Source organism: Anthonomus grandis, chromosome 9, assembly GCF_022605725.1.
Source record: "Anthonomus grandis grandis chromosome 9, icAntGran1.3, whole genome shotgun sequence".
Classification (NCBI taxonomy): Eukaryota; Metazoa; Arthropoda; class Insecta; order Coleoptera; family Curculionidae; genus Anthonomus; species Anthonomus grandis.
This window is the reverse complement of record NC_065554.1, coordinates 3,952,938-3,975,318: the sequence shown is the minus strand read 5'-3', so window position 1 is coordinate 3,975,318 and position 22,381 is coordinate 3,952,938. Positions and strand designations below refer to the sequence as shown.

Genomic DNA, 22,381 nt, shown 5'->3' with positions numbered 1-22,381 from the left:
ATTATTCTGCTAGTTTTTGTACAATTTTATTAGTATTCTGTACTTAAAGTTGATTCGTAGGGTATCTTTAGGGTTCTACTTACGTTTGGTTTATTATTTTCATCTATAGTGTTTAGTTTTTAAGTAGTTCATCTTGTTTGAGAGCCCCATTTTGGCCCCAATTTAGGTTATTTAGGTTATATTATTGTAAATCCCTGTAGTTCTGATTTTCTAGAATTTGTATACTTGCTTGCTTTGACAGTCAGTATTCTCCTAAAATTATTGGTCTCTTTGGGCAAAAACAATGAAGATAATTCTAAATATTTCGAAACTGTTCCATCGGGTTTTAAAAAGGACGCGCTTCATGACAAATCATTCAGTTTTAATTGTTTAGTCAGTTTTTACCTTGGAAACAATTAAACGACAGTCAAAGCGAGTTAGGTTAGTGTTTTTGACGTTGACAATAAAAGTGTGTTACCGAATTTCGTTACAATATAATAATACATACATATATCTTTTTATATATAAATATATAAAAGCCGATGATACCTACTCTTAAATGTATTGTATTTAAAACATACGAGAAAACATACCTGCGTATAAACCTTCCAGCTAAAATTTAATTTAAAAATACCTACCTATGTACATATGTATATGTATATTGTTAACATATTAACTTCACACAAATAGCAGACTTTTTCTCAGCTAGTGCCTTACTAAAGCCAAATATTATTTACCATTATCATAAAACAACTAACACAAAAATTCCATTCCAAAACAAATTAAAAGTATACTAACCTACACCTCTATCGTGTATCAAAACTGTCAAATAACAATTTTTATAAAAATAATTATTATTATAATTATTCTAAAAAGCAAGGACCAATATAAGCCTTAACAAAAAAAATCCTATTTGAAATGTAACTAAATTTTGTAGTTTGCTCCCGTATTATATGAATATAACCATTTTGATTTTAAAAATAAAAGCACTTCGTTCGGTGTATGCGTTTACTACAACTTTACGAGATATCTCAGTGTATTTGCGCCGGGTGCATCTGTCAGTTGGGCTTATAAAAAACTGGTTCACGGATATCAAAGGAGCCGACGCAAGCCTTCGCTTCTGTAAGATCGTTTATTCTGTGGCCGTGCGGCAGAAATATCAGTGTTGCCAAACGTATTAATTTGAAAACGGCATGTATTTTGCCCTCTGTCTGTCTCATGCAGACTCCATATGTCCCCTCTCGCTTACACTCATATTCTTTATAGGAAATACCTATAGGCGAGATTTGAATGATTATATCTGTACAAATAAACCAGAATTTTAATAAACCATCATTTTAATTGTTAATCATACCTAAAAACTCTAAAACCTCTTTTCTGTTTTTTAGGCTCAGGAAAATTTTTAATCGCGTTGATTCAATCTGAATCTACTGTGACATCTTTGCTTGAAATTTGATGACCTAAAAATGTTAAAGACTGTGTTGCAAAAACACATTTTTTGTCATTTAAGGTTAGTCCTCCGCCTCCATACGTTTTAACACTTCCTCTAAAATTTTGTTATGTTCTTCCAAAGTCGAAGCATGAATTATTAATATATCATCGATATGACTTATGACCATTTTTACGCCTGACAATATTTTATTTAATAATATGGAAAAATATTCTGGAGTACAATTAATTCCGAAAGGAACTGTTTTAAAGAAGTACCTCCTAAATGGAGTAATAAAAGCAGTAAAAATTTGAGACTCAGGACTAAGCTTAATTTGATGAACACCTGAATTAGTAATTTGAATAGTAACAGAATGGTTTCTACTTTTCCTATTAGAAAGTGTGAACGTTGAACCGATTTGTTCAATTTAGTATAATCAACACATAGTCTAATTTTAGAATTTTTTTGAACCACTACAATAGGACTAATCCAGTCTGTTGGACACTATAGCTTCAATTATACCAAGCTGTTCAAGTCTTTCTAGCTCTTCTTTTAGAGGATTTAATAATGGAATGGGTACAACACGAGGCACAGACTGTACAGAGGGCTGAACACCCTTTGAGTTTAATGCGCATTTCAGTTTTGAAGGTAGCAACATCCTTAAAGGTTCCTAGAAACCTTCTCTTGACATTGTCTTTAAAAGATACTGCCATATTCCCTTGTTGAATGGAAAAATTTGACTTTTTATGTGAGAAAATAGATTTAATTTTATTATACCTTTACCAAGTACAAGTTTGGTCAATTTATCAATAATGTAAATGTCTGTATCGAAGCGCTGATGCTGAAAACTCAATCGCACTGATAATGTACCTAAAACATCTAGTTTAATTCCAGACGGACCGGTAATAACTTTTTTAGAAAATTTGCAATTATTTTTAAACTGTTTAAATAAATGAGATGGTACACATATAATGTCAGCCCCCAAATCAATTAAAAATTCTATATTTTTGTTAATCATAGAGACAAAAATTAAAGCTCAAAAAAGAATTGACCTCTTTAGAATCCCCAAAATTATTTACAGAATTGTACTCTAACTCAAGTTGTTCTAAACTCTTGATTTACATTATTGTTAGTGTGGATAAGCCTGACCTTATTTGTACTCCTGCGTACTATTGCTAAATATTCTGGCTTTTGGCATTTCCTACATGTAGATTTTGCGGCTGGGCATTAATCCCTAGAGTGGGGTCGTAGACCAAAGAACCCACACTTGTCTCTACTGCCAGTGTTGCCACTTTGAAAGTGGTTTTTGTCCCTACCTTGACTAGAAATACCTGGAACCTTTGAGTTTTCACTTTTAGTAGACTGCACTCGACTTACTTGACGACTAGATAGTTCCCTTGACTGGGATGCTTGTAATTCTGCTTGCTTAGCCATCAGAATGCACTCTTTTAAATTGAAGTGTTCTTTTAGCTGCAGACGCTTAGAAGTCTTAGAATCCAGCATCCCAACTACAATTCTATCTCGGATAAGTTCTTCTTTTAGAGTGCCGTAGTTGCAATGTAAATTCATTCAAATTTGTTATAAAGGACTCTATTGGCTCACCTGGTTTTTGAACCGTGGAATTAAATTCAAACCTTTCAAAAATTATATTTAATGCTTCTATATAAGATTCTGGCTATGTTGGAAACTGTAACATAATTTCCTCTGATTCTTCTCTCATTATGTACACCAAAATGTTAATTTTCTCTTCTGGTTTGCTTAGTTGTCCGGATAGAGATATACCGGATATAGATTTTTTTTTTGAGAGATATGACATATATCTCTCAAAACTTTTCCTCCAAGATGTCCACGCACCTGGAGTAGAAAAAGGAAATTTATCTGGCGGGCGCACACTAATGGGAGTTTGTAACATTAACCACTTGGAGGCCTTGAACACTGTCCAGATGTATTTGCACCTTCCTCTGCACCTGCTTGATTTTTTGTCTGAACATGATGATTTTTTAATCTAACCAAAAAAAATACCTTGTATGATTTCAACAAGGGGTTGCGTTAAATGATACTGTACACTACTGGAACTGGTAATCGCGCATTCGCTGATCTTGATACGTATTCCCGTGCCTAGCTTGTGTTGTGAGGCTTGAAAGCACATTTATAAGTTAGGTGAGAACCCACGGCGACCGTCTACTGTAAAAGCAATAATTTGCTTTTCACGCCACTGCACGACGAAACTATACCGCTGCCACATTTAAAAGAATTTTAAAGAATCATATTCAAAGGGTTTTAGGTTTAAATGAAAAACAAAGTGTACAGTATTTATTTACTGTCGATAATTGATGCCAATACATACTAGCAAATATTTGTGTGTATACCTGACAAGAATACAGAAGTATGGCGACAAAATAACTTCAAAAAATTAAATAAATCATAAAAATTATTTTGTTTTTAAGTTATATAAATGGGTATTCCTTACAGTGTACTTGTAAATTAGAAATTCTAAAACAGTACTAACATTTAGTGTTTGTGCCTTCTGCCAAAATATTATTGCTCTAATTCAGTGGCGGATAATTCGTAGATTTTTAATCTGGACCGCGTAAGTAAATGGTAACATAAAATGAGACACATTCTGCACCGAACGTTATTTAAAAAAAAAAACATTTTTGGAGCATTTGGGTCCTGTTAAAAACTCTGAATTTGCACCGAGTTAAATTCATTTCTTTGAACCCTTCCATTATCAAGCCGGGTGAAGTCGAATATAGAAAAAAGAAAGTATTTAAAGTATAAGAACTACAAATTGCAATGTTTATTTATCTCGGATTGTTAATTTATATTTCAAATTTATTCTTCTATTTTTTAGGCAGCAAATACTTCATAGCTTTATTGTCAAAATTTAAAATATTGGAAAAACTGCACAATTTTATTCTATTCAAAGCGTTTTCAAAAACAATTAATTCTTTTTGGAGTTAAAAAATATCTTTCCCGATCATTATGTTGAGTACAAATAGTTTTCTAAAAATTTGTAGGTTTCGCAGAAACCTTTTTTTTTAATAATTTAATTTTTTTTTATTACAAATAAAGAAAAAACTAAAGAATACCAGTGCTATCTCAGTTATCATACAGATCATCTCTACTGTATATAACCGTAAATTTGAACTTTAATTTTTCACTATTAATAAATAGGTTAGCGCTACTACGTTAATTGTTTCATTAAAAATGACTTTGGGAAATAGTAGTTAGTTTATAGCTCTGAAACATATCTAAGTGTCTTGTAAATTGGCAAGTTAATACGTTGTCGTTTATGAATTTGTTCATTATTTTCATTGTTAGCATATTGAAATAATAAATCAATTTTAGGATTTTGACTTGTGGAGTTATATGATGAAGGGCTTCTAAAAGGAAATTAAAATCACCTGAATTTAAATTACGTATAAGCCCATTTGACGATGACATTGCTTTCCCACAGCCGACTTTACTCAAGCCGCGAAATAACAGTTGACAACGTCGCACCACGTGGGAGATTCGGATCCGTTTACGCTTTGAAAGCGCGGCTCTGCCAAGATGGGCGTTCAATTTTGATTTTGCTTTATTTACAAATAAGAATATTTTATTTATGTGATTGATTTATCGTTTCAAATATGTATAGGCGCCGTTAATAATTATATAAATGCATTATTAGATTTTTCCCCCTATAGTCTAGTCTTTTAGTTATATAAATTTCATCAATTAATAAATACCTTTTGGTGGGTAGATTAAAATAATCTCTTAGCAATTTTTTATTCGCAAGTGGATATAATATATAACATAAAAGACATTACTATAGTTGATGGGCAATAACGTTTTTGCTTTAAAATAAGTAAAGTTATTTGGTCTATTAAAAGTATTACTCGATTACAAATGTCACTATCTTTTTCATCCTCTAAGTTGTGAGAATCAGAATTTTCCAATAAATTTAACGCCTGTTTTAAGAAATCTGAATTTTGATTAATGAAGTCATGAAACTTCTCTAGAGATGAAGAGTACGGTTTGTTAAGCTCACAATAATCAGAAGACTTATATCTAGTTAATAGATTTTCGAGTTGAGACCACCTGCTTAATTTCAATTCAAAAGGTAAAATCCATTTTAGGTCATTTTGGGACAACTCATTGTTTTTTAAAAAGACTTTAACATGTAGGTCGCTATCTATTGATATTTATACAAGCATCATTCAAGTTTAAAGTATAGAAATATAGTTTTGTAACCCCAACAATTTTTTACATTCCACAGGTCAGATATTCGAATTTTTTGGGAATAATTACTCATCTTGAAAATTTGTTATGAAATCAAGTTGCTCAGAGGCTTCATTGGCAAGTTCTTTATGTTTTTGTTGTTCACTATTTCTTTCGTCTGGACTTTTCCTAGAAAGAGGCACTGTTTTTGTTAAATATGCGGGTAAATTTGGAAAAAATTTGAGGCACTACCGAGAAAACTAATCTTGCTTTAACTCTAATCTTAGTGAGTGTGCCATTAGGTAAAAGATAATCATCTTCACGGATAATATCATTCGGGTCAAAATGCTTGGCACAAACCACAGAATATTGAGTAGGAGCCCAATTACGAGGGTGAATCAAATATGAACCGGACTTTTCTGTTTAGCGCGCCATAGGTGAAGCGAGTGGCGCGACGTCCTGATATATGCTAGATAGGGATGTCAAGAGGAGGGGAGTCAGTCGGTTTGGCGCACCGGAGTAGATGAGCTGTTAGTAGCATCATGTCTGAACAAGAGGTACACACGTCTGTTGCGCAACGCGTTATTATAAAATTTTTGTCGCGTGAGGGCGTAAAACCTTCCGAAATTTTGCGTCGACTAACTGCACAGTTCGGTAATGAAACCTTATCAAGGACTCAAGTCTACGACTGGCACAAAAAATTTTCCGATGGCCGAGAGGTAGTGGAAAACGAGAGCCATGCACGCCGACCCAGGACAAGCATCAATGAGGCGAACATTCGTGCGATCCGTGAGCTGATTGAAGGTGACCGCCGCCTTACATTGTGGGAAATTGCTGCACACGTCGAAATATCATACGGAAGTGCTCAATCAATCATTTCAGAAAATTTGGGTTACCGCAAAGTGTGTGCAAGATGGGTTCCTCGCCTTTTGACGGAAGATCAGAAAGCAAACCGTCTTGCCGTGTGTGAAAGGCTTTTGGCACGATTTGAACACCCGCCTTACAGTCCCGATTTGTCACCATGTGACTACCACATGTTTGGGCCACTAAAAGAAGAATTGGGAGGTTATCACTTTGACGACGACGAAGGTGTGGAAACGTTTGTGCGCAATTGGTTACTGACACGACCAGCTTCATTCTTTGATGAAGGAATTAAAAAACTTCCGATCCGGTGGGAAAAATGCGTAAATAAGAGAGGAGATTATGTAGAAAAATAACATGTGTTCAAACTTTTATTTACTGTACCAATAAAATTACTAAAACCAAAGTCCGGTTCATATTTGATTCACCCTCGTATCTCTAGGTATGGCTTTTAGCCATTTAATTGAAGACCACAGGGGAAAAAGAGGGAATGTCACAATATATCAAAAATTGAGTTAGCGTCTCCATCTACTAGAAGAACGTCTATATTTTATTATAAACACATATCCTGTAGAAGATCACGGCATAGTCCGTTAGTAGCCGCGTCTAAAATAACGCGGAAAAACAAGAAATGTCCACTGGCAAAATGATAACAACAAGGAATGTCCACAGATCGCTACGATGCATATTACCGGTTCTAATTTTAGTTATGTTTTGCTTTCTAAGAGTAAACAAGTGAATATTTTTCGTGCATATTTTTGCAGTTTACAGCGTTAAGGTTATGTTTTAATGTACAAAATATAAAAGTAAAAAGTGCATCATGGAAGAAAATGAAAATAGTGAGCAGCGGGAGCAGCAGCAACACAGTGAAAAGTTTAAGAAAAGAAAGATACATGGACGGATTACGGATGTAAACAAGAAAATAAAGGTAAGCAGTCATGAACTAGGAAATGACTGTAAGTGTAAAAGACTGAGATGTTTCGAGAAAAGCAGTAGTGAAGAAAGGCAGACACTTTTGAAGAACTTTAATCTATTAGCATCAAACAATGAACAAAATTTACATTTATGTGGTTTGATAAGATGTAAATCTATTAAAAGAAGACGTCCTCGAAAAGATGAAAATGTAGCTCTATTACATGATAATTCATATACATATAGTGTCAAAGTGGTAAGAGAAAATGCAATTTTAGAAGTCGATGTGTGCTACAAGGCATTTTTGGTAATACATGGGATTACAAAAACCAAATTAGAATATTTGCAAAAATCCCTAAAAACATCGGGTAAAGCCCCTGTTGATTTGAGAGATAAGTATTTAAATCGACCTAGAAAATTTTCTGACCAGACGAATGAAAATGTGGTTACCGATACTAAATCATTTCAGGGAAACAAAAGCCATTATGGCCTCAAAAAATCAGATTGTCTTTATTTAAGTGAAGATCTTAATACAGTATAACCTCGACTATCCGAACACGCGTTTATCCGAATATCCGATTAGCCGAACCAACAAATTTTTGGTCATTATCCGAACCCTCTTGATTAACCGAACAGTGGCGTCAATTTGCAGGTCTCGACTCGTCAGTTTCTCGGGTGTTTGCTTTGGTCGTTTTGTTCATTAGTTTTGGATAGATCAGCGGATGGGTACACGACACGTTAAGCGGCGTGTTACGTACATGTTCTAGATGGTTTTAGTACATACAGTGTTTAATAAAAAGACTATGTTCCTGAGTGTAACACAATTAGGTATATGCACTGCAAATATGTCAAAGAGAAAACGCATTTGTTTAAAGTTGAGTGATAAGGTCACAATTTTAAAAAGTATTGACGCTGGTGACAATGTCAAATTTAGCTACTAAGTATGGTGTTGGTAAATCTACGATCTGTGATATAAAGAACCGCACAAAACTTTTGGCCTACTTTGCTAGCTTGGATAGTGGCCTTGGAAATCGAAAGAGTCTTAAGTTAAGTGCTAATCCTGACGTAGAGAAGGCGGTTTACACCTGGTTCTTGCAGGAGAGGTCTAGAGGTAAAATAACAATGCATAAATGTTTCTCAAACTTACGATTTTTTTAAAATTAAATTACAGGTACACCAGTGTCTGGGGAAATTATTTGTGAAAAGGCAAAGTATTTTTACCAGCAACTGCATGGTAATAATACGTTTAAAGCTAGCTCAGGGTGGCTCCAAAATTTTAAGCAGAGATTTGGAATTCGACAGCTTTCTATTTCCGGGGAAAAACTTTCCAGTGACCTCTCTGCAGTAGATCCTTTCAAACTAAAACTTCATGATAAAATTAAGGAGTTAGGCTTAAATGCCCATCAACTTTATAATGCTGATGAAAGTGGGCTATTTTGGAAAATGTTGCCTCAAAAAACATTGGATCATAACCAGGAAAATTCAGCTCCAGACAGAAAACAAAATAAACAACGGATAACAATTATGCCTTGTTCAAATGCTTCAGGTAGCCACAAGTTAAAATTACTGGTTCTTGGTAAATCAAAGAGGTCACGTTCATTTAAAAGCCATTACATTCCTGTAGTTTACATGGGTCAAAAAAAAAGCATGAGAAATTTTCACAGAATGGTTTCACACGTGCTTTGTCCCCGCCGTACGTCAAAAAATGCATGACTTGGATTTACCTGAAAAAGCACTGCTACTCCTTGATAATGCACCTATCCAGAAAATTTATCCAGCGAGGATAAACAAATGTGTGTAATGTTTTTACCTCCTAACTGCACTCCTTTGATCCAACCAATGGATCAACACGTAATTCAAGCAGTCAAACTGTACTATCGGAAAAAAAAAATGTTGAAACACCAGGAGATATATCGGCGGAATTGAAAAAAAATTACCTTAAAGGATGTCGTAGCCGAACTGGCTGAAGCTTGGCAAAATGTCAATCAAAGCTTGTTAAGAAGATCTTGGAAATCGCTCTTACCACCAAATTTGATTGCACAGGAGTGGGATGAAGAAGATCTAATATCTCTTGCTAGTTTAGCGAATCGCTTAAAAATAGGTATTTTTCATCAAGAGCTGGGTGAAATCATAGATCTATCAAAAAAAATTGAAATAGGTTTAGCTGATGAGGAAATACAACAGTGGGCTGTAGGAAAAGAAGAAACAGTCGAAAAAATGACCGAAGAAGATATAATAAATTTGGATGAGGAAGATCAAGATTCAGAAGAAGAACATGGGCTCATAGCTACCAAGTCTATAACGCATAATGAAGCGGTATCCTCTTTTGATAAATGTATAGAGTGAGCAAATAATAATGGAGAAGCTCAACACCATATCCTTCTATTGGAGGAAATGAGAAATAAAGAAAAAACCAAATGGCAATAAATGCTATAAAGCAAAAAAAAATACCGATTTTTTTAAATAAGTGTTTTTTTTGTGTCAAGGTGTTTACATATTTATATGTTTATAAAAAAATGTAAACTGACATGAAATGTTTTGCTTAAAGGTTGTATACATATTTTAATAAAGAAATTTGCAACAAAAACATGTTTTTATGTAAAACTTAATTATCGAACATTTTGCTCATACTAACGGGCACTTGCAATTAATGATTCGGATAATCGAGGTTATACTGTATTGCAAAAATGTATAAGCTATATCAAAACAAATTTCCTAATCATCCTGTTTCATACGAGTTCTATAGAAATGTTTTTAATACAAAATTCAACATATCGTTCGGGTACCCTCGTAAAGACACCTGTAGTGTTTGTGATCAATATACTGCAACAAAAAAAGATTTAACATTAAAACTTGAAAATAATAAGAATATGCCAACTTTTACATCAGTTCTTGCCGAGATACAGAAATCTTTGCTGAAACACTGAAGAATGAAAATAAGCTCCACAAAATAAAGGCCCAAGTATTTTACGACCGAAAAAATTTTCAAGAACCAGGTCCAGAAAGATAAAGAGTGTGAAGGTATCTGTCTAGATTTCCAAAAGAATGTACCCGTTCCAAACAACGAATGATGTTTACTACAAGAAACAGTTATCTGTGTACCTGTTCAACATTCACATCTTAGCAAGTGGTGAGTCCGTCTCTTACCTATATCCAGAAACAGTGGCTGCAAAGGGAAGTAACGAAGTTCTTTCAATGCTAAATCATTTTGTTGAAAATTACCTTGACCCCCAGATAAAACACCTTGAAGTATTTTGCGACTCGTGTGGGGGTCAAAATAAAAACTATAACATGATCAAATACATGCATTATATTGTTCATATCCAAAAAAGACTGGAGTCTTTTTAAATAACTTTTCCAATTAGGGGGCACGCTTATTTAGAGTGCGACCGAAACATGGTTCTTCTGAACCAAAAACACCCTGCTGAGCTGCCGAGACACTGGGTCGAAGAAATGTCCAGAGTTAAGCCAGCACCATTTCATGTCGAAAACCTGGAAGAGGGCCACGATATAATAAGAAACTGGGATTTTTTTTTTGTGAAGCTGAATTAAAAGAAAAATTGCCCGTTCGCAATACGCCCTGTGAGGGAAATGGAAGTTACAATTAGGCACCCCCCGACTTGCTTCACATAGATGTTCCTAAAATGGGTGTTGGGAACAAAGCTCAGTACTACCACCTATACAAACGAGAATTTATGCTGTATTGCGAAATGATGTATTTTTATATCCTGACCGAAAGTATGAAGGTAAGTTTTTTTTAAATATAAAACTTTTACTCATAGAATACGATTTTCAGGTCTAATCCCAATAAGCGAGGAAAATTTTAAAGATTTGCCAGCTCTGAAAGTGTTCTGTTCTCAAGAAGCTTAAAACTATTATGATAAGTTACCTCATGCCGCTAAAAACAAAAAGAAAAAGCAGCAATAAAACTACGAAGGTAAGATATTTCCTTTGATTAGTTTATTGCTATTACTCATAGAATATTATCTACTTTTAGGTCCTAAATCAATATGGAACAAATACTATAACTATGATAGATGAAACCTCGATATATTGGACATTACCCCTTTTTACTTTGAGAATTGATTTTTTTTGGACATTCCTCATTTTTGCTATGGAGAATTGCAAGTTTTTTTTTTTTTTTTTTTTTTTTTTTTTGTATTGAAATGTGTTTTGAAATACAATGCTTTTGAATACGTGTAACAGACAGTTAAATAAATAATATTTGACATATCTCAACCATTTCATTTTTAAGTCAAAGAATCTTAGAAGGTCCAAACTTTAAAATCGATATATCTCAGTATTTTTATTTTGTGACATTCCCTCTTTTTCCCCTGTGGTCTTCAAATGTCAAATCTTTTTCATCCTCTAAGTTGTGTGAATCAGAACTTTCCAATTTAACGCCTGTTTTAAGAAATCTGAATTTTGGTTAATGAAGTCATGAAACTTCTCTAGAGATAAAGAGTATGGTTTATTAAGGTCACAATAATCAGAAGACTTATACCTAGTTAATAGATTTTCGAGTCGAGACCACCTACTTAATTTCAATTCGAAAGGTAAAAGCCATTGTAGGTCATTTTGGGACAATTCATTGTTTTTTAAAAAGACTTTATCATGTATCTATTGAAATTTGATTAATAATATTTATACAAGCATTCAAGTTTAAAGTATAGAAATATAGTTTTGTATCCCCAACAATTTTTACATCCCATAGGTCAGATATTAGAATTTTTTGGGAATAATTACCCATAAAATCTTCAAAAATTTGTTATGAAATCATGTTGTTCAGAGGCACGTTCTTAATGTTTTTGTTGTTCACTATTTTTTTCGTCTGGACTTTTTCTAGGAAGAGGCACTGTTTTTGTTATGCAGGTAAGTTTGAAAAAATTTGAGGCACTTCTGAGCAAACTAATCTTGCTTTAACTCTAATCTTAGTGAGTGTGCCATCAGGTAAAAGATAATCATTTTCACGGATAATATCATTCGGGTCAAAATGCTTGGCACAAACCACAGAATATTAAGTAGGAGCCCAATTATCTCTAGGCATGGCTCTTAGCCACTTAATTTTAAGTTGTTCACCTTTGGGGAAACCAAAAACAGAAATACTTGCCTCCCCTACTCTTAAACTCCTTTGGTGATTAGATTTACATCCGGGAGCACAGCAGGGACTTGGCATGTTTCAAAAGGCAAAAAAAAATCTTCAATGAATTCCTATATATAAATAAAGCTAATACATTTACCTACATTTACTAATACTATGGGAATTCCTTATCAGATTTTCTCCAAATATGTTTGTAAATAAAACAAAACCTTACCTACCTATTAACCTCGACTCTTAGGCATAAGTTTCTTGTTTTAGTGGAACACATGATATTCACAAAAAATTCCAAATCACACGGATAATGTGCTCTTACACAAAAATCTTAAAAGTGATATGTAAAATAAACTTGAAAATCGATAAATAGCACAATGATCCACTTAAGAAGCCCGGCCGGCTCCACCTGTTTCTGTTTCCAATCAAGGTGTTTATCTTTATAACCATTTATCACTTTTTATAGTATATAACACACCGACACTGGCTGGGAGATGTTACTAAGATTTAGTAAGTTCTTAATAATAACTACATTCACTTTCCTTTCCGAAATTTAACTTAAAAATTCAAATTTAAAAAACGGATTCAAACGATCTCTATTCCAAGTCCCATGAGAACTGAAATGAAAACGGATCTGAAAGCCATGTTGCCGATGTTATCATTTCGCAACTTAAGCCAAGTCGGCTGTGATTTTCCCATCTTTATTCTCTTGTATACATTTTACCAAACATTCAAGCAATATTTGCATACTACCGTTGCATTATTATTTTATTACCATTATTTTTTCTTTAATCGGGCATAGGACGACCTAACTTTTCAATTTCTCGTTAAAGGACGATTCTCCATTTTCTAAAATATTATTTAATAATATTCATTATTATTTTTTATATTTAACACAAAAAAAAAATAAATCCAACGATGATACGAGGGAGTTTAATAGTGTTATCTGTTTATTTTTATTAATTTTAATATTTTTAATTTTATTTTATTGAAAAAAATAGGAGCGTTTATGCTCCTGTGCCCCCTCCTTGTAGCCGTCACTGGTCAAATTTAATTTTAAAAATATTTAAAGTTTGGAAACTGGGACTGCCTGGAGATATTCAGAATTTTTGGTAGTACTTTTAGGCTAAAACCAATCTTTATGAAATCTAATCTTATGAAAATGTAAGTCTTTTTACTTTTCAGTAAAAAGATTCTCTATCAAAATAGATTTTTTTTTAATAGCTTGTGAGTTTTTAATGAATAAATCACAAAATAAAAGAATAATAATTAGTGTATAGAAATAAAATATTTAAAAAATAGTTTACTAGATAATTTGTAAGTGAATTTATGCAATACTCAATAATCAATGTCTAAAGGGAAAATTTGGTTTATGTATTTTTTTTTTGGTAAACCATAAAAATTTGGTATTATTGCTATTATGTGGAGTTATTCAACTTTATCAATATCTAAAAATTAATTTTTGTTTTATATTAAGTTGGCGTTTTATTTTTACTGTAGGGTCTTTTAGTAATTTAGAATAATTTTCATAATTAACCATTCAGTTTAATTTAACCCATATCAACTTTTGGTAAGTTTTGACATTGTAGTTTTTAAATAATGTGCTAGTTGATAAAACCTTAAATATTGTTAAAATTAAATTAAGAGACTGATGAGTAATTTGGAAGAAGGCATAACACCAGTCAATAGAATAAGGAATGTTTAATAGTCTTTTTAATATTAATAATTCTTAAAAAACACAAGTAGAACTAGTACAAATTTTTTATAAACACTACACGTACTATTAAACTATATTTTCCAAAATAGCAAAAGATATGTAAGAAAGGTAAATACCGTACAAACTTAGTTCGAACAGCTTAATTTCCTTTTTCTGTCTCCACGTCGACTTGGCCATAAGTGTGGTTTCTTAATATGCATTAATGGTCTTCCCACGTGGATGATGGGGATTTCTTGACCATCTACGTCATCCTCTTTAAGTTTTTTTGGTACGCTGATTTCAAGAATTCCGTCGGAAGAGAGAGTAGACTCGATTTTGGTCGTGTCACAGTCTTTCGGCAGGAGGTAACGACGTACAAAGTGTCTAAAAATGTAACTTTGTGCAAACATTGATTGAGTAAACCACAATTTCCTACTGATCAATCATGAAGTGTAGAAAATTCTACATTTCAATCCAAATTACAACATCGATACATTATATTTTGACAGTTTATACATTATAAACTGTCTCTTGTCTCGTTATATCTGTGATATTATTAATAGGGTTTAATTACATAGATATAATTAATATTTGTTTGAGTTAGAAGATAATAAAAGGCACAAATGAATATATTGTATAAAAATTTATTAACCGAATATTATAAGAACTGTTACAAAGAAATTAAGATGTTATTTCAACCTTATAAACTTACAGACTAAATACGAACGAAAAACCACATAATCCATATAGTGTTATACAATTATAAAAGAAGTGCTTATGCTGCGGTATCTCGATAAAAGTCCCCGAACCCATAAATTTGTTCTTAATGGTTATATTTTGAGATCCCGATGCCGCCATAAAGACTGTTTATTTAAGCTAGATAAAAATAATTATTGTTAAATATTAGATTCGAACATCCCCTTGCAACTAAAATTATTTTTCAATTAATCAAACAGACTCCCTCTATTACTTAAGTATTCTAACTTAACCCGATTCAGAGGCTTAGTCAACATGTCAGCTATCATGCTTTCAGTTGGACAATATCTGAAGGTAACAACGTTATTCTCATATAATTCCTTGACAAAATGGTACTTTGTATCAATGTGTTTCGTCCGATTGCTAAATTTGTGATTTGCTAAAAGTTTTAAACAGCTTTGATTATCTTCATATATAACAACTTTTGACTCTAAATTCACAAATATCTTTATTACTCCTTTCAACCAAATTGCTTTCTGACATACTTCAGCCAATGCTATGTACTTTGCTTCGGTTGATGATAGAGACACGCAATTCTGTTTTCTGCATCCCCAATTAATAGGTGAACCACGTAGCATAAATATATACCCGCTATTTGATTTTCTATCGGTTAGTCAGCGTCTGCGTAGCCATATAATGTACTATCTGTTCCTTGTTGTCCTAGAACAAGCTTTTTATATTTACTTTTCTTTAAATATCTTAATACTCTTTTTGCTTCATTCCAGTCTACTTTTTTGGATTTTTATTTTGTTGGCTTAATATGGTGACACTGGCCAATATATCCGGTCTTGTATTCACTGCAATATATAATAAACCACCAATTAGTTGTTGGTATATTTCACTGTTCTTCATGGGCTTTTCTCTGCTAAGCTTATAATATCCAACATCCAACGGTATATGAGATTCTTTGGCATCTTTCATCATAAACTTACCCAACAAATTGTCTATATAACTGGCCTGATTTAAACTAAATATTCCTTGCTCGTTTCTTTCATTATGCATGCCTAAATAATTTTTCAGCAATCCTAAACTCGTTATTTCAAAATTACATTTAACTATTTCTTCAAACGTATCAATTACTCGAGTATCTTTTGCTGCTATTAAAATATCATCCACGTATATTATTACGTAAACCCTTTCATTATTTATTTCCTTGATGTATAAACATGAATAAATATTGCTCTTACAACATTTTTCTTTTGTCAAAACTTCATCAAGTTTCTGGTTCCAAGTCCTAGCAGATTGTTTTAGGCCATATAAACTTTTACTTAACTTGCAAACAAAGTTTGTATCTTCTTCTTTAAATCCCTCTGGCTGTTCCATAAAAATCTCTTCTGTTAGTTCTCCATTTAAAAACGCTGTTTGTTAAGGTTTACGTTAATTAAAACACCTGAATTGTTTTTTGATAGACCAAAAAAACGTCACGTTGTTGTCAACGACGAACTAACGCCGTCAAATAAGCCCTCCACTTTCTTTGCATATTAAGTACATTTTTCTAAAATAAAGAAGTGGTTCACGATGGACTTGTTTGTTTAATTCAACTATAAAATAAAATACAGTCCACAAACAACCCTTGCTGTTCCCAGCAGCAGAGACACTACACAATTTGGTGATCCAGCAGCGGAGCAGCAACAAAACATTTTTTGGTCGCATCGAGCGGATTTCAAGATTTTCCGGCGATACAATTACAATTTGGGAGGTCAGTAGCCACAACAGGTGAAGACAAATACCAAGGCCGCCTCTACAACGTCAACAAACAATTTGCAAGACAAAGGGACAATTTACCCATAAGTATCCTTTTTAAACAAAACCAGGGATTGGAGGTAAGCCTTTATTCATCACTTGGTCAATCACGGGAAAAGAAGTGCTCCTGTAATATCGGATTGCAGTTCAAGCTGAGTGGCTTCGCCCGCATTAATGTATTGAACATATATATACAATAGTCAGTAATTAGTGTTAAAAGAGGCGTTAATACTTTTAATTAATCGCATTTCAATTCATATATTACGTAATCAAGTGTCGTCATAGTCATCGTCGTCGTTCATACCCACTACTGCATTCCAGAATTCACATGTATTCATAATGAAGTGTTATTTTAGAATTTAATGTACATAGTTTCAATCAGCTACATTCATATTTACATTATATTTATCTTATCGCATATAGGCTAAATCTTAGCATATACAATTAGAATTTGTAAAGAAGTTCTAATAGTGCAATTCTGTCATTTTAGCAAATTTGAGTCAGAGTACAAAATACATATCTTTGTAATTCATTTGGATCCTCAAGGGCTGCTCATTTTTCACACCTCTTATATTTCTTTGGGAAATTGAGCACATTTTTTAAACTAAAACAAACCTTGTCGAGTTTTTCATAATGGCACCAAGAAAAGGAGCAAAGGGTAAAAACGAGTTAGATGAAGATGAAACACTACCCCGAATTCAAAATCTGGTAAGAAAGAGGGGTATGATTAATTCAAAATTATCACGTTTATTAAACTATTTTAATTCTTCAAAGGAAAGTGCTAATCCATCAACAATTCTTGAAATTGAATTGAGGTTGAAAGAAATAGAAACAAAATTGCTCACAGAGTTTTCAGAGATTCATTTTGAACTCGAAGGTTTAGATCCTGATAATTTCACTGAACAGGACCTAAATGATTTTGAAACTTTATATTTTAAAACAATTGCTGATATTAAACAATTTCTTTCAATTAAAACAACTTCAAGTGATCAGCAAGTTATACACGATGAATCCATTCATTCTTTACCACCCTATATTACATCCTTACAACGTCAGGTCTCTGTTAAAAGGCAAAACACAAAATTGCCTGTCATTGAATTGCCTAAGTTTTCTGGCCAATATGATAAGTGGCTAGAATTCAGGGATTTATACACTTCTCTAGTTCACAAAAATAATTGCCTTGAGCCAATCGAGAAATTTCAATTTTTAAAGGCTACACTAGAGGGTGCGGCAGCACAATCAATTCAGGCTATTAACATCACAAATGAAAACTATGATTTAGTATGGGACATTCTTTGTCAAAGATTTGAAAACAAAAGATTAATAGTGCATAATCACATTAAATCCTTATTCAATATTTATGATATAAGACCGGATTCTGCCAATTCATTTCGCAATGTACTAGACATTATTTCGAAAAATATGCGCTCTCTTAACAATTTAGGTGTTATAACGAATTCTTGGGATCCATTAATCGTATATTTAGTAACCAGTAAGCTAGATGTTGAGTCAATCCGGGAATGGGAACAATCAGGCTTCGCTGAAGAACTGCCCTCTTTGGCAGAATTATATGATTTCCTGTCATCTCGTGCAGATTTCTTAGATAAAGTAGCAATGCATAAGGATAAACCACGCAAAACCTTCATTGTCAATCAACCGTCAACTCATCAGAGTTCTAACTTATGTTGTTTTTATTGTAAACAACAGCATGCAATCTATCACTGTCCTAAATTTACTGCTCTTTCAGTAGATCGGAGATGGTCTACAATTAAATCACAAAAATTATGTGTTAATTGTTTGCGCAGTGGCCACAAACTAGATAAATGTCGGTATGGTCATTGTAGACATTGTAAACAACGGCATAATTCATTACTTCATAAACAGCAACCTTTAATTCCAGTTGAAGATGGCCACCTTGTTTCAAGTAAAGAAACTACTCAAGGTCAAGTTGCCTTATATAATTCAACTAAGAGTCAAATCTTACTAGCCACAGCAGTGGTGCAAGTTTTCGATATTCATGGTAAAGGGCATTCATGCAGAGCCCTCCTCGACAATGCTTCAATGTCTAATTTTGTATCCCAAGATTTTGTGAATAAATTAGGCATAACACAATACAAAATTAATTCCTCAATCCTAGGAATTGGGCATTCAGTGTCTAATATTAACAAATCATGTCGAGTCAAATTCAAGTCTTGTTATAACAACTTCAATGTTTCATTAGATTGTTTAGTCATTCCACAAATCACAGGTGATTTACCTAACACATATTTCAATTCAGAATGTCTAGATATTCCAACTAACTATCATTTAGCTGATCCAGCATTCTTTGAGCCCAATCACGTTGACTTACTTATTGGAGCTCAAGTATTTTGGGATATTATTTCTGCGGAACGCATTACTTTAGGCCCCAATAAGCCTGTTCTGCAGAATAGCAAATTGGGTTGGTTGGTGTCAGGTCCCATAGGCATTCCTAACTCATCAAAGAATACCCTTTGTCATTTCTCAAAAACCTTAGATATTCAAAATCAGTTGCAAAAGTTTTGGGAAATTGAAGAGGTTTCAACCTCATCGCCAATCCTTTCAGAAGAAGAACTCATAGCAGAGAAACATTTTATCGAAAATGTTGAGAGAGATTCAGATGGCAGATTCATTGTAGGGATACCACTAAAGAAGTCTTTAGAAGTCTTGGGTGATACAAAGGTTCAAGCAACACAACAATTTTTATCCTTAGAGAGAAAATTACATAAAAATCCGAAGTTGAAGCAAATGTATCAGTAATTTATGTCCGAGTATCAAAGTTTAAATCATATGTCACCATTTATACCTTCTAATGATCAAATTTGTTATTTTTCTCCCCATCACGGTGTGCTACGTGAGAAAAGTCAAACTACCAAGCTCAGAGTCGTCTTCAATAGTTCGTTTCCAAGCACTACTGGTTTATCTTACAATTCAATTCAAATGGTTGGCCCAGTAGTTCAGGACGATTTAGTTTCTATAATCTTAAGATTTCGACAGCATCAAATCGTTTTTTCAGCAGATGTTTGCAAGATGTATAGGCAAATACAGGTAAAGCAAGAGTTTCGCCCTTTACAACTAATTTTATGGCGAAGTGATCCAAAGGATGATCTAAAGATTTTCGCTTTAAACACTGTTACATATGGTACGGCTAGTGCCCCTTTCTTAGCCACACGGTGTCTTAAGCAGTTAGCATTAGATCACATCTCATCATACCCTCAGGCATCAAAAATCATAAGTAAGAATTTCTACGTTGATGATTTGCTCGCAGGAGCAGACTCAGTGGAAGATGCAACTCGGTTATGCCTCGAAATTTCCTCAATTTTAAAGTCAGCATGTTTTGACTTACGAAAATGGAAGTCCAACAGCAAAGATCTTTTATCAAACCTTGCACATGGAAGTTGTACTCCTGATCATTTCTTCGGGTCTTCAGAAACAAACAAAACCTTGGGCATGTTTTGGTCTTGTGAAACAGATAACCTTTCATTTCATATCGATATCCCCTCAAAAGTTGGGCAATTCTCAAAACGACTTATTTTGTCCGAAGTGGCAAAGATTTTTGATCCCCTTGGTCTCTTAAGTCCAGTTGTCATTAAAGCGAAAATACTTCTACAGATTTTATGGACACTAAAACTTTCATGGGACGAACCAGTTCCAGTTGACATAGCCAAGAAGTGGTTACATTTCAGATCGCAACTGTTTAATTTAAATAAATTACAAATTTCAAGATGTATTTCAGTAAAAAATCCAGTCACTGTTCAACTCCATGGATTTTCGGATGCATCAAATAGTGCATATGGAGCATGTATCTATGTTCGAACTGTGGACGAATATAATAAAGTTCATGTCGAACTTCTTACATCCAAAACTAGGGTAGCGCCACTCAAATCTTTAAGCATTCCAAGATTGGAATTATGTGGCACTTTACTTTTGGCACAACTCTATATTAAGGTCAAATCTTCTTTAACTTTACAATTCAGTGAAGTCTATTTTTGGTGTGACTCAACTGTAGCCCTTGCGTGGTTAAGATGTTCACCCAACACTCTACAGGTTTTTGTGGGAAATCGCGTTTCCACTATACAACAAATTACTCCAATTGACTCATGGAGATATGTCTCTACGGATCAGAACCCTGCAGACATTCTAACAAGAGGAATGCTACCCAACGATATTATTAATTCAGATATGTGGTTTCATGGTCCATTGTGGCTTCGTGAGCCATCTATCAATTGGCCCTTAGATATTCACATGCACAAACCAATAGCTGTTACAGAATTGCCAGATCTTCGCAAAACAACCCAAACATTTGTGGAAATCGAAAATCAAAATTTATTTCCTTTCCACAAATTTTCAACTTTCACTCGTATTACTCGAATTATGGCATTTTGTCTTAGGTTCATTTTTAATTGCCGAATTAAAAAATTCGATAGGCATTTTAGCCATTTGACAATATCTGAACTTCGCAATGCTAAAGACATGTTAGTCAAGCTATCACAGCGTGAGTCATTTTTTGATGACTATCAACAACTGTTAAAATTTGGGGTAATGTCAAATAAAAGTAGGCTACTCAGTCTCACTCCTTTTATTAAAGAAGGAATTATCCGAGTTGGTGGAAGACTAAAGAACTCATCGTACTCATTTCATAAGAAACATCCAGCAGTGTTATGTCCCAAGCATCACCTAACCAAGTTGATTCTTCAGCATGAACACAAAGTGCTTATACATTGCGGCTCTCAATTATTGCTTGCACACATCAGAGATAATTACTGGCCTATATCTGGTAAGAATTTAGCAAAGCGAATTATCAAAGAGTGCCTCATTTGTTTTCGTTTCAATCCCACTTCACCTAACCCTATCATGGGTAATCTTCCAAGTTCCCGAGTCAGTCCTCGAATTCCGTTCTCTGATGTTGGCATTGACTATGCTGGACCTTTTCAAATAAAGGATCGAAAGGGACGTGGTTGCAAGATCAGCAAATGTTATTTAGCACTCTTCATTTGTTTAACAACAAAAGCGATCCATTTGGAGCTGGTTACTGAGTTAAGCACGGGGGCCTTTCTTGAAGCTTTTCAGAGATTTATTGCAAGACGTGGTAAACCGTTGAATGTTTATTCTGACAATGGTACTAATTTTGTAGGTGCATGCAATTATTTGAAGGAACTAGGTACCTTCCTAAAAAGCAATTCACCCACACTTAAAGAAAATCTAGAATCATCTTTTGAAGTTTCATGGCATTTTATTGCAGCATATTCTCCTCATCATGGTGGTTTGTGGGAAGCCGGTGTTAAAGCGGCAAAACATCACTTAAAAAGGATTTTATTTAACACAATATTGACTTTCGAAGGTCTTTACACAGTAATTACCCAGATAGAAGCTATTCTAAATTCACGACCTTTAACGCCACTCTCGACAGATCCAAATGATTTGCAAGTGCTCACCCCAGCACATTTTTTAATTGGGCGATCACTTCAATCTGTTATTCACCCTGATTTACAGAATACTGCTATCAATAGATTATCTAATTTTGAGCAATTAGAACTTCTAAGACAACAATTTTGGTCGCGCTGGACCAAAGAGTATATTTGTAATTTGCAAACTAGACTTAAATGGAAGAAGAACCAACCGAACATTCAATTAGGGACTATGGTTCTTATCAAAGACAATCACTTGCCACCGTTTAAGTGGAAATTAGGTC

General features: G+C 33.8%; 1 protein-coding gene across 1 annotated transcript in view; it reads right to left on the bottom strand.

Moving 5' to 3' along the window:
• Positions 1 to 3,711: 3,711 nt before the first annotated feature.
• The window catches only part of LOC126740756 (heat shock protein 67B3-like), a 49,570-nt gene continuing 30,900 nt past the window's right edge, over positions 3,712 to 22,381 (bottom strand). Inside the window, exon 3 of the mRNA XM_050446922.1 lies at positions 3,712 to 14,556. Within this exon, the coding sequence (XP_050302879.1) occupies positions 14,319 to 14,556 (238 nt within the window). The 3' untranslated portion in view covers positions 3,712 to 14,318. The remainder of the gene's footprint in view (positions 14,557 to 22,381) is intronic.